At 51.9% G+C, this 13472-nt stretch overlaps 1 protein-coding gene across 1 annotated transcript in view; it reads right to left on the reverse strand.

Moving 5' to 3' along the window:
• SYT13 (synaptotagmin 13) overlaps window positions 1-12618 on the reverse strand; it is a 38046-nt gene extending 25428 nt beyond the window's left edge. Inside the window, exon 1 of the mRNA XM_037166259.2 lies at window positions 12378-12618. Coding sequence (XP_037022154.2) covers window positions 12378-12560 — 183 coding nt within the window. The 5' untranslated portion in view covers window positions 12561-12618. The remainder of the gene's footprint in view (window positions 1-12377) is intronic.
• Window positions 12619-13472: the final 854 nt, after the last annotated feature.

Genomic DNA, 13472 nt, shown 5'->3' on the forward strand with positions numbered 1-13472 from the left:
TTCCCTCCCATCCCTTCCCCGAGGCCAGTGCTGAGACCCCAGCACTGGGTGGGCCCTGTTACCCCGTGATCCTGCCTCTGACAGTCCTGCACTTTTATCGACTCGTGACTTGAAGCCTGTGACGTCATCTTTTCTGAGTGTTCCCTGTTTCACTCATGACTACCACCATCCAGTTCTGTAAGTGAAAAACTCAGGTGTCACCTCTAACTCCTTCCTCTTCCTGAAGCCCATACCTGACGCATAGGCAAAGCCCGTCGATTTATTTCCTAAATATCTCCCCAAACCACTTTCATCATCAGGGTGGCCTAAGTCACCGTAGTCTCTCTCTCCACTTCTGTCCCCTGGTTTCCCTACTACCACTCTTCCCACATCCAAAAGGGTCTTTTCACACCTCAACTCTGACCCTGTCACATCTTGCTCAAGAGCTTTCAGCAGCTTTCCCTACTCTTTGGATAAAGACTCGGGTACCTAGGGTGGCCCCCAGGCCCTGTGTGGCTCTGCCCTGGCCTGCCTCCCTCACTTCTCATCACCCCCTCCTGGCCCTCTGAGCTCTACCCACTTTGACCTTCTTTCGGGCCCTCCTGATACTTCTGTCCACAGGGCCTTTGCACATGCCCTGTGCCTAGAAGATTTGGAGCCCTCATTCCCAGCACCTGGACCTAGTAAACACCATTAACTGTATGCCACAGAGCTGTGCAAGGCAGTTTATTTGGGGTTTGGGAAGAAAGTAACAGAATTTTATTTTATAATTTGTTTTTATCATTTTGGTTTTAGAAGTTCCATTTTGTGAATGCTTAATGATGTATATAATATATTTGTAGAGTTATATGTATAAAATATATGTACATATATTTTATGTACAAATGTACATATATGTACAAATATGCTATATATAGCATATTTGTATGTTACAAAGAATGAACTATACACATATAATGGGTGTACGCCCATGGTTTTTTTGCCTCCCTTACATACCTACCATAGTCGTAGATTTATATTCATTTGCAGGACTGTGTGAGGACATCCACACTCCTAGGATGTCAGCTGCAGCAGGCCAGGGACATTGTCCACCTGGTCACTGCAGTGTCCTCGTGCCAACTCCGTGCCTTGCACATAGTAGGTGATCAAGAAGTAAGATTTGCATGAATGAATATTCAAGAAGTGGAATGTTTACAGTCCTCTTCCCACACTGATGAGACCTTTCCTTTCTCGCACACAGGATGCCTCTAATGAGCTCTCTTTTCATTTCAACACAGCAAGCACCAAGCCCAGTCATCGCCTTGGCAAAGGACAGATAAACAAGTGACTCAGAGACACCTAAAATACACTCTGACTGCAGCCGGGTGCTGAGTGTGCTGGGTGCCTTTGAGAGTGCAGTCTTCGACATTACGTTAGCATCACGTTAGAGAACCTTATTATGATCATCTCTGTTTTACTCCTGAGAAATGTGGGGTTTGCAGTGGTTGAGATCACTCAGAGAGGAAGTGGGGGGGGCTGAGTTCGAATTCGGAGTTGCGTTCTGAGTCTAATTTGCTTCCTATTGTATCTCAGTAGCTCAATCGTAAAATGAACATTTTTATTTTAAGAGACAATCTCCTTTTTTGAGTGGTTTCAAAAAACAAGGTTGTTATTACTTAGAACTAATTCTGGTAGGTATCCAAAACCAAATTCAAGTGTACGGTGCCATGGTCATGAATCTCACGTTCATTCCTTCCCTTTTCGGCTCTGTCTCTGCGTGTTTTGTTTGGAGGCTGTTGTGCAAAGGGCGACAGTCATGTTTAAAGGGCCCACTCCACTTGCATGGTAAGACACGGGCTCATCAGGTGATGCATTCACTGGAATATTCCAAGAAGCCCTCCAGACCGTGCTGATGGCTTCCTACGGAATTTCGTCTCTTGCCACGTCCTCACTGCCTTCACTGCATGGCCCTCTGATAGCCTTGCCCTTTCTCCTGTGTGCAGTGACTTGCTGGAGATGAGGCTGCATTTGAAGATGGGTGGGGCGCACCGTGAGAAAGGGGGAGAACGGAGCTTCGAGCTCACGGAAGTTGTTCCGCACTCACAGCTCTGCCTACCAACTCTTCCAGCTGCCTGACCAAACGGCTTTCCCCAGCCTTGCTTTCATCTTCAAATGCCATCCTCTCCAAATTGTTATTCTTTGTTCTACTTGAAAAGCAAAGTCTTTACTACCTTGCCTTAATAACCCACCTCTCCCTCATTATGCCATTCTGAGTCGGAAGTCCCAGACTGTGTGGCTTATAATGCTTTTCCAAGCCGCACATGGTCTGTGGGTAATAGCTCACTGGCCTTGCAGCTGAAGAGTTTTTAAACCATCTCCAGCGTTAGCCAAGTGACGGGAGGCTCAAAAGGAGAAGTGATGGAAAGTGTAGCTGCCACCCCTCCAAGCTTGTCTCGATTCCTTGCTGTCACTACAGACAGGCACACTGATTCTCGGTGCCATCGCCTGTGTTTCTGTCCTTGTGATTTTTATTCTGGCTGCAAGCCTGAGCGGTGGCCCCATAAGTTCACCCCGCCACATTCACCCATCCATTCCATTCACTGATTCCTGATGTCATTCAACATTTCTCCTCCTCTTGCTATCCGCCAAGCTCAATTTTCCTAGGGAGAAAAAGCACGTCTTGGGCTTAATAAGTGGAAAGCAGGGCAGTCAATGAAATATGTCAAAATACCCCAGGGTCTATGCCAGATGCACTAAAACTCAATTTCACAGAATTCCCGTAGGATGTCCCTCCCCTTTTTCTTATTCATATTCATGTATACAACTACCCCTCATTATCTGACTCTCATCTGTTCATGGAAATATCCTGGCTAGTGAATTTCACAGAGCAGTCACTTGTACTCTAGTATTTTAAATGGGAAAAACTATAATGCACTCCAAGTCCACCCCCCGAACCCTAATCATCTTCCCGAAATATCACTGTATATCACTGAACACCCCGAAATGTGAAAATATCCCAGGAACTTTTAATAATATAAATCAATTAAAATACCTTTCACTTAACTAGCACTTAGGGACGTGTGTGTGCGCACTTTGATGTGTGTGCAGAAAACAGACACCGTGGGGCGTCCAAGCTCCTCCCAGCATCTCACGGACCTGGTAACATCAGCCCAAGAGGAAACGATACTGAAGGGATAGTAAATATCACCTCAATTGCACCCGGGTTTGTAGGGCCCCCAAATATCTGGGTGAGGCAGACCGGGACTCACCAGAGGCCAAGCTTAGGGAGAACAAAGCGGGGAAGCTGATGACATGCAACCTACGTAAAGGGTGGAGCGGCAGGTGCAGATCCGCCAGGAGAGCAGGGGAGCCAGGCCTGCCACGCGCTCCACTCCTCCCCTGACGCATGAACAGGGAGGTGCACCCCTGTGGGTTCACAGTGATGGGCAGTCCACACAGAGAGCCAACGGTGGGTAAAAACTTGCCGGGTACCGATGAATAGTTTTTAAAAATGAGAGTTCGGATTTGTTAAAATTAGAAGCTTAGAAAATACCACAATGAGATACCATTTCACATCCAACAGGGTGGCTTCATAAAAAGAAAAAAAGAAAAATAACAACGTCTGGCAAGGACGGGGAGAAGCCGGACCCTCCCGCACTACGGGTGGGAGTGCAACGGGATGCAGGGGACGCAGCCGGCAGCTCCTCAAAGGGTTAAACTCGGACTCACCACGGGACCCAGCTAGCGCACCCCCAGGCATCTACTTGAAAGGACTAAAAACAGGTAAACAAATACTTGGGTAGGAATGTACACAGCAGCACTATCCACAATAACCAACAGGTAAAATGAGCCCAAGGTCCATCAACGAATGAATGGATGAGCAAAATGAAGTCAGTACATACAATGGGCATCATTCAGCTATAAAAAAAGATGTTAATACCTACTACAACACGGATGAACCTTGGAAAACACGCTGAGTGAAGAAAACCAGATGCAAAAGGTTACATATTTTATAACTACAATAACATGAAATGTGCAGAAGTGGCACATGCAGCAGACGGAAAACAGATCGGCTGCTGCTGGGGCTGGTGGGGGAACGGCGGGGGGGGGGCAGAGCGCCTGCCCTGTGTGCACGGGGGTGTCCTCGGGGTGACAGAAATGTTTTAGACTTAGATGGAGTTGGCGGGTGCACCAGTGTGGATGCACTCAGTGTCACTGATGTGTACACCCTAAAACAGTTAATTTTATGTGCATTTTACCTGTCTTTTACAAAAGCTTTGAAAATAGCAGTAACTTTAATATTATCAGCATATAGGCCAGTGTCCCTCACGTGTGCATGTTGTGTGCCGTTGAGCCGGCTCTGACTCCTGGTGACCCGATGAACGAGTGATGGCCACACTGTCCTGTCCTCGACAGCCCCACTCGGCTTCAGCAGACTTGTGTCTAAACCTTCCTTTATGGAGTGAATCCATCTCCTATTTAGTCTTCAGTTTTTCCTGTTGCCTTCTATTTTTTCTAACATTATTATCTTTCCCTAAGAATCCTGCCTTCTTGTGACATGCCTGAAGTATTCATATCCATCACATAGACATTAATTAATGTTTCATACGTGAACTTGTCCATGGTCTACAATGCCCTGCTCTCACAGGCTCCTGCCCACCTCCTCAGTCTCATCACACACCGGCCTTCCCTTGCTCTCTGCTCTTCAGGCACACTCTCCCCAGTCACTCCTAAGTGCTGGGCTTTATCCTGCCACAGGACCTTTGCACAGACTCATTCCTCTCTCTGGAGTCCCTCACACTCCATCCCACTGACCTGGTTTACATTCCCTCCAGTTCCAGCTGTTAGCTTGGCCATCACTCTCACCAGGAAGGCCCTCCCTGACCTCTTCCTAGGGTCAGTTCCATCTATTTTTGGGGGGTTGTTTGTTTTGTCTTTCTAAAAGATCTTATTTATTTATTTTTAGAGAGGGTGAAAGGAGGCAGAAAGAGAGGAAGAGAAGGAAGGAACATTGATGTGTTGAGAGATATGAGAGATACATCAACTGGTTGCTTTTCACACATTCCCAGCTAGGGACCTGGCCCATGACACAGGCATGTGCCCCGACTGGGAGTCGAACCAGTGACTTTTCAGCTCTCAGACCAGCACTCAGTCCACAGAGCCACACCAGCCAGGGCATCTACCCTACTCTCATAGCACCAGAATTCCCCCGTCAGGTCACTTCCCACCATCACACAGTTGCATTTTCTGTGCTCTCCTATTAACTCTGGCCACCCCCACTCCTCCATGGGATTGTAAATAAACACACTCAGTAAACACACCTGAGGACAGAAGGGGGAGGGAGGAATATATTGACCTTTTTCTTCCATTTTCCTTAAGATATCTATAAACGCTGTTTTTTTTTATCCTCACCCAAGGACATGCTCATTGATTTTAGAGAAGGGAGAGGAGGCAGAGAAAACATCGATGATGAGAGAAGCATTGATTGGTTGCCTCTTGTAGGCGCCCTGACTAGGGACAACACCCGCAACCTAAGTACATGCCCTGATGGGAAATGGGGCCTGTGACCTTTCCAACCAACTGAGCAACCCAGGCCAGGCAAATCTATAAACATCACTTCTTATGGAATTGACCAGGGGGGCCCTTTGAATGAACATGCATGTCGATTATGACAGAAACATGGAGAATCCCTTAGTTCTTAAAACCTGTCTCTGTGAAGCTATTGTCCATCCTCCAAGCAGGGTTCCCTGAAGCGTGTTAGCAGGAAATAAGTGCAGGAGGTAGTGAACACAGTAACACTACAGTGGACGTGGGGGATACACTGTCACGGGTGATGGGGAGACTGTGGGTCAAATAGCGTGGCCAGTGCAGGGGTCGAGTCTGTTTACCATGACCTTTCCTGCCAGTCTCAGACCCTGGATGGTCGGTTGCCCTCTACTTGTTTCCTCTGTCTTTTGGGTCTGCTGCTTCCCCTCCCTCCTGGCCTCTTCCTTTCCTTCTGGCATTACCTTAACCCCTTCTGATTTCTCCCTCACGTGTGTCTTCCATCACGGTCCAACAGCATCGCTATTCCTTCCTGCACCACAGGTACTTGATGGCACCTTGGGTCAGAATCTGAAAATCTGGACATTTCCAAGGATGCCCCAATGTTTTCTGCTAGAGTTAACAAAAAGTGCTAGTGAACCACCAGTCCCGTGAAGAGAAGAGCCCCGTGCCCGATTACCCACATGCTGGACCAGAGAAGTAGCTGGGAAGGGAAGGAGGTGTGCTAGGTCTGCGGGTCCCGCCAGCAGAAAGGGATTGATGGACACAGACGTAGGGGCTTCACTGTGAGTGTTTCCAAGAGCCTAGTGTTCCCAGCAGGTGTGTGCTCATCTCCCTGAAATAATCTATGCTAATGTCTTGATAAAAAATTCATACTGGCTTCCATGTTGCCAAGCAACCAGCCCAAACATGTCTACTGTATAAGTCTCTCTGGAGGGTCCTGGGTTACACCCAGTGCTTGGAGCCTGGTGCACATAAGAGGCAGTAAAGCAATCCAAAGCTTTGCGAAAGGTTTCTAAAGCACATGAGGTGAAAATTAATACAGTTAAAGTGCTCAGAACAGTGCTTGGCACATAGAAAGAATCCAGTAACTGTTAGCTATACTATCACTATTATTTATTACTCTATGGAAATGGGATCCATTCTTTGTTCATTTGTTTATACAAACAGGAGACTACCAGCCAGGAGATCAGCTGGGCAATAAGTCCTTTCAAAGGGTAAGAATCCATGAAGGTCAGACCTTACAGCAACCCAGAGTCAAATCAGTCCCAGGAGTGGTGTGAGTAATTCACGGAGCCTCCTGTGACGACTGAGGTACAAGGGGGACCGCAGCAGAGCAGCCAACCAGAACTGGAGAAAGTTCTACTCTGGGCTGAAGGTGGGAGGCCCGTCCAGAGGGCTCCCCCGACCCCCCATCATGGTAGAACTGCAACACGCTTCCTGGCAATTGCTCGCTTCGTTGTCCCCCAACTTATCAGAAAGAGCATATGCCTGTCTTTTCATTGCTGTATCCCAGTGCCTGGCATTAACCTTTAATGCTCATTATCCTTTAATGAATGAAATTATAAACTAATGAAATGCAGCATCTGGGCTCCGATCTTCCCTCACTCTGACAAGTATGAGTTCAGAGCAGTGATCCGAATATGGCTCCGGCTGTCTCAGGAAGAAAAGAATAGGCAGGCAGTTTGACAGGGCCTCGCAGATGGTCTTGAGGCCCCGTCCTGAGGAGGGGGTGGCCGCAGGAGCAGCAGCAGAAAGCGGACCGGGCCAGGGAGCTGGTGTGTAACTGACCACAAAGGGAGGGCCTCGGCTCCTGATAATATATGCCAACCATCTAGGATAAAAGTCCTCCTGGTAATAAAAAGACCGGTTGATACTAAAGTAGTGTTCATAAACATGATGTCACAATATGATCGACTGTACCAAAAATTCTACTGAAGTCCAAGTGCCTAAGGGAAAGTACACAAATCATAAATGTGAAGCCGGTTGAATTTGCTTTCACAAAGTAAACACACCCGTGTAACCAGCAGGCAGCGCTTACGAACAAAAGCCCAGAAGCCCTCTCCCCGTCCCTGCAACCGCACACAACTAAGCTGGGCTGGACTGCAAACCTGGTGGCAATGTGGACTCAACAACACACACTCCTTTGTGTCTCCCCCCACCCCATGCGGTGGGTGTCACACTAGGAGGATGATTTAATTCAAATACACCGAAGAGTCGCCGTGTGCCCAGCATCGCGCCAGATGTCAGGGGTACAAATCAATGAAAGATACACTCCACAGTGGGGGGAGTGGGGAGTATACACCCCACTATTTCTAGCATGTCATTTCATACCAATTCAGCACTTATTTTATTCCCCAAGAACCTAGGATCAACCTATTAGTGTTTGCTACAGTCCGAATGTTTGCGGCCCTCCACAATTCACATGTTGAAACCTACCCTCCATGTGATGGCATCAGGAAGGCGGGGCCTTTAGGGCGTGAGTAGGTCGTGAGGGTGGAGCCCCCCTGAATGGGATTAGTGCCCTCAGAGAAGCGGCCCCAGAGAGCCCCCTTGTGCCTTCCACCACGTGAGGTTACCGCGGAAAGTCCAGCGAGCAGGACCTCACCCAAAACTAACCCCGCAGGAGCTATGCTCTCGGACCTCCTGGCCTCCAGAACTGTGAGAAATTGGTCTCTGGTGCTTCCAAGCCGCCCAGTCTGTGGGCTTTGGTTTCAGCAGCCCAAGTGGACTAAAACGGTATTCTCCCAAAAGCCCCTTTGGTCTTCCCTACTCTGCTGACGGGGGGTGGGATTTCGGTTTGGCAGTAAGGGCAGTGCAGGCTGACAGAAGAGGCGTGGCACCACTGCTAAGGGGACACGCAGCCTGAACAAAGCCTTTGAGCCCATGTTGGCTTCAATGTGACAGCACCTGGGTCACCCCGGGGACCTCTGAGACACATTTGAGAGGACTCACTTAAGCGGACACCAAGGTTAAGCGCCGTGTTGGGAGAACCATCAGCCGCCAGTGCAGACGCTCTCTGAAGACAGGGCCGGAGCTCCTGTGAAGCGATGGGAGGCCGGGGCAACGAGCCGCGGGAAAAGGGCAGCCCTCCCAGCTCGCTCTTCCATGACTTAGGTTAGGAAACAGAGAGTTTCCTCTGAAGGCACCCAGAAATTCAGGGGGTGCAGACGAGCGTGAAAAGGAAAGTCAGGGAGAAGGAACCAAAGGGTCCGGCTGCCTCTCACTGAAGATTCGGAAGGGGAGGGAGGCTGACCTCTCTCTCTCTCTTTCACACACACACACACACTGTTCTGCCTCTCTGCTCTGTCTCCCTGCTCAAGCTGCCCCGACACATCACTGTATCACAACCACACTTCACAAGCTGGGCTGACAACAGTGAGGGAGTTCCCAGGTGATCCTGCCAGACCAGGAGTGAGTGTCGGAGTGAGACCGAATTCCTTGAGTCTCCAACAAACTGCACATGGATGAGAGTGAAGCATTGCCTAAGGAGGCAGAATAAAGGGCCCAGAATCAGAAAAGCAAAGAACTGCTGAAGCTGGCCGAAGGCATGAAAGGTGACACGTGACTGAGGACTTCCAATGTCTCCCACCTAGCAGAGAATTCTGGACCTTTTTTTTTTTCCATGGATACAATTACCTGTCTGGAGAAGCCTGTGGACGCTTCCTCCAAAAGTTTGAAGCAGCCAAAAATAAAATGCAGAGGAATGCCTAATAATGTCAATGTGTGAAATAGTTATCGTGCACCTCCTCATTCGTTCACTAGATAATAGGGTCTCTAGCAGGAGATTTAACAAGCACCATGATCTGGAAGAAGAGATGAGCCCCGGTGACACTGTGAAGTGCCCGTGACAGCTGCAGTGTGCTTGGGAACGGTCTTCGATCTCCCTCGGGGACAGACCCATGAGTGTTGTGAATGCTCCTGTGATGTATGGTTGATAGTCCTACTTACAGGGAGTGCTAACTTTCAGTTAGAGCTTTGTGAAAATAATGATGTAAGTTTTCTTCTCCAAGACGACGAGCTCTTTTAATTCTATCTGCAGACCCTTGGGAGGGAGGAAGATCTACAGGCCTCAGGTAAACCTTCCATTCTTTCCAAAAATCACTACCAATTTCAACTTCATCCAACCATGCAGGGCCGGAAATCAGGTTCCCAGGCAAAGCCTGCAAACCCCAGGAAATTTTCCGGCAACCCCAGCCGCTGACTTACGGAGACGTGGGCCATTACTCTGCATGCTACAGACATCCCAGTTCTCAGTGGCAGCAGGAATCTGGAACCCTCTTCCAAGCCCTCTGTTCACAGAACCTCTCCGGAGAGCCTTCCCCAACTCCCCCCTCCTTGTCAACATGTGCCACGTCCCCCACCCTGCTGTCACCTGCCACCCCTAACACCACCTCCCTTACTTTCCTTGAAAGGCCAAGCGTGTTGCCTTTTCTCTGTTTAATCTATCTGGGTCATGGCTGAATCCGTCAGAGCGCAATGGCGGGCAAACCGACACTGAAATCTCAGCCTCCCCACATTCGCGCCTGAAGATTCAGCCCCAGGTTGCCCAAACCCTGGCCACTGAGGGAACCAGGTGAGGGAATGTGCAGGATGGGTCTCACGTGTCCACAAACATTTATTGTGCCTCTGCTGAGCTAGCACTGGGTCGCGAAGGCCTGGTGTGCACATGTGCTTGTGAAGAAATCACTCAGACAATGATCCCACAGGGCTGGACACTGGGATGCCTTTATTTGTCAATGATTTTCTACTGGGCACCTAGTGGGTTCCAGGTGCCAAGTGGGTGCTGGAAATGAATATACAAGTAAGCGGATATGAAAGAGCTCATCCAATTGTCACTAGTGCTGGAAAAGAACTTGGAAGGGACATGTGGAATAGGGTAATGGGGGCGGGGTGCTTTGTTACATGTGGCAGTAGCTGCCTTCCCTGAGACCTAAAAGATAAAAAGAGGGAGCCATCTGTGTGAAAAGCTGGAGGAAAATGGGAGAGGCAGGTGTTTTGAAGAGGAATCAAAAATCCAGGGAGGCTGAGGGTGCCAGTGAGAGGGGGAACTGGTGTGAGTTTGGCTGGAGAGGAAGCTGCCAGACCAAGCTGGGGGAGTAGAGTGGAAAGCTCACAGCACAGACTCCAGAATCAGGTTGGCAAGAATCTGGCTCTGAGACTTCTCTAGCTATGTGACCTTGGGGAAGTCACTTGCCCTCTGAGCCTTAGCTTCCTCATCTCTAAGTCGGGAGCAACATATATGTCCTCCATTGAGTTGCTAAAAGCTTGAAGTATAAAGTACTTAGAACAGAGCCTGGTGCACAGCAGGTGCCTTGGAAGGGTTTGTTTTGCCAGGACTTGTTCTGCACTTGGTGAGAAGCTGTGGGGGGTTTAAGCTGGGAGAAGAACGATCTGTTTGTCATTAACAGATTATTGGCCATCATGTTGGTTATCAATAAGAGGAAGAGTTGGGAAGGATCCTGGGGTCATCCACACCAACACCTTCCTTAGTGGTTCTCTCTGGGGAGGGGAGGGGACAGTGCTCAAAGAGCCATCACTTGTAAAGGCAGAAGAATGGCTGTCCCTTAAGAGCACTGGGCTGGACAGAAGGTCGAGAGGCAGCTGGTCACAACATCTGGAGAAGGTCACATCGACCACCCGCACCCCCCAACCCAGTAGGGAGCCCACTATTCCCACTTCCAGAAGATTCCAGGTCCCACACCCTGGGTCCCAGCTGGCTTCCATTCCTGCCAGTGTCAATGTCACTTCTCTAGGATTGTAAATGCCTCAAGGGCAGCAGCCATTTCCTTCTATTCACACTGTACAGTGACTGACAGGCCCCAACCAAGTGGGTCTCCGAGATATTGAATAATCGATTAAAACAGGAAGGTGGAATCATAGCATGTTAGTGCAAACCTCTATTAGGGACCCACGGCCCTTGGGTGGGGGCGGGGGCAGCCTTCCCCAGACTCTCCTCCAGCCTCTTCCCCTCTGGCTCCCCAGAGGACATTTTGCTCTTCCCACCTTGAAAATGTACCTGGAGTTCACAACCTCTGCAGGCAGCTCCTTCCGACCCCTTCCCAGAGCCCTTCGCTGCACTGCTCAGTGGGGACACCACCCATTTCCTGCCCGGAGGGGCTCTGGAGATGAGCCAAGCCATAGGCTGAAAGCCCTCCGGTCTCCAGAGGCCTCTTCAGAGCTGGGGGAGGCCACCGCGAACCTCCAGGCTGGCTGGGCTGCAGCCGCGGGGAGGGGCCGGGCTGTTCAGTCTTCCCCAAATCCGCCTGCCCCTCCAGACCCCAGCGCTCCCCGGGCAGCTGCCCCTCTTCGGCTGCCGGCTACATACCCTCCCCTCTGGTTCTGGGTGGGCTTCCCCTGCCGAGCTTTGTCGGCGCTTTCCCTACACCAGCCCATGACCCCTCCTCCCCACGCCTTCTCTCCCCTTTCACTGTCCCCTTCCTCTTCCCCAATTCTGCAAGATTCTCGTTCTCCACCTTTCCTCCCCGTCTCCCCGCCTCCTCACAGCCCCCTTCCCTATTCGCCGTGGAATGCCCGACTCCCACTCTCACCCGCGCCCCAGCCCCCTCCCCTCACTCCTCCCGGCCCCGCAGGCTCCTCCCGGCCCCGCAGGCTCGGCTCCCGGCCCCGCACGTTCCACTCCCAGCCCTAACTGCTAACCAAGTCTCCTTTCCCATTTTCTCGCACGCCCTCCCCTTAGCCCTCGCGGTCCTCCTTCCTCCGGTCCCCAAAGTCTCCCATCGCCCAATTACAGCCCTCTCCCCAGCCCGCCCCGTTTTTCCGGGCCCCTCCGCGAGTCCTCCACCCCACGTCCCCCGCCGCCGCGGCCGGGAGACCCCACCGCTCCCGGGAGGCCGCGGCGCCGCCCCGCTCACCTGTTGGGCGGGCTGGAGGACGCCGGGTCTCGCCTTCTCCGGGTCGGGGTCCCGGTCCCGCTGCAGCAGCCCTTTCTTGGGGTGCATGTGCCGACACAGGCAGGTGACCCCGCACAGCGCCAGGATGCTGGTGGCCGTGCCCAGCGTGGCGCCCAGCGCGATCACCGGCACCGACAGCACCATGGTGCCCGCGCCCCGCGCGGGGCTCGTCCTGCCGCCGGGCACCCACCCCGGCCGGGCCCGCCGCCCGCCGCCGTCACGCAGCTCCGAGCTCCGGGCGCGCCAGCTGCTCGCCCGCCGCCGGAGGGGCGGGGAGGGAGGGCGGCCGCGAGGACGTCAGAGCAGGGGGCCGGGCCGAGCGGCCGGCGGCCAGCACTCAGCCGGGTGTCAACGACCACCCCTCCCCAGGACACGTGACCGGACCCCCACCCCAGCAGGAGCCGGGCCTTTCAGGCGGCAGGAGCCTTGAGATCGTCTCGGGCTTTCCCCCGGGCTGGACGTGTGAGGACGCCGGTGCCCGAGAAGGGCAGGGCGTCGCGCTGTGCCAGAGAGAAAACCCGGGCTCGAACCCCTGTCTCCTGCTCCCTCCGGGTACCTGGGGTCACTCTATCAGACTGTCACGTCCCCCTTTAGTCACACCCCCTGGCTGAGGAGGGAGTGATATGTGTTCCTCCCAGGAGCTTTTCAAACAGGAGCACACGAAGCTGGAGAGCTCCCATCTCCCGTACGTGAACTTGCCAGGTGTTCGCCCAGGCCAGAGGCCGGCAGCCAGGCAGAGAGGGAGCTGGTCCCGTTCGACCTGGTGGTGACTGCGGGGTGGTGACTGCAGCTCCTTCAGCCCCGACCCTTTAGTCCTGGGACCCACCCGGATCTGCGGGTGTTCTCGCGTCTGTTTACTGATGAGGACGCTGAGGCTGCAGCTAGAAAGATCCAGTCACCCTGGACCCAGATTCAGGTTTGCAGGTTCAAGTCCACACCTCACCCTCCGAGAAAGGACTTGCCTTTGAAGGACAAATAGTATCAAATGCAGCGGCCCGGAGTGGGCCCTTGCCTGGAGAGGGGGTGGGGTGGAATAAAAGAGGTAAGCTCAGAGGG

Source organism: Artibeus jamaicensis, unplaced genomic scaffold (genome assembly GCF_021234435.1).
Source record: "Artibeus jamaicensis isolate MK-2021 breed Jamaican fruit bat unplaced genomic scaffold, CSHL_Jam_final contig_797, whole genome shotgun sequence".
Classification (NCBI taxonomy): domain Eukaryota; kingdom Metazoa; phylum Chordata; class Mammalia; order Chiroptera; family Phyllostomidae; genus Artibeus; species Artibeus jamaicensis.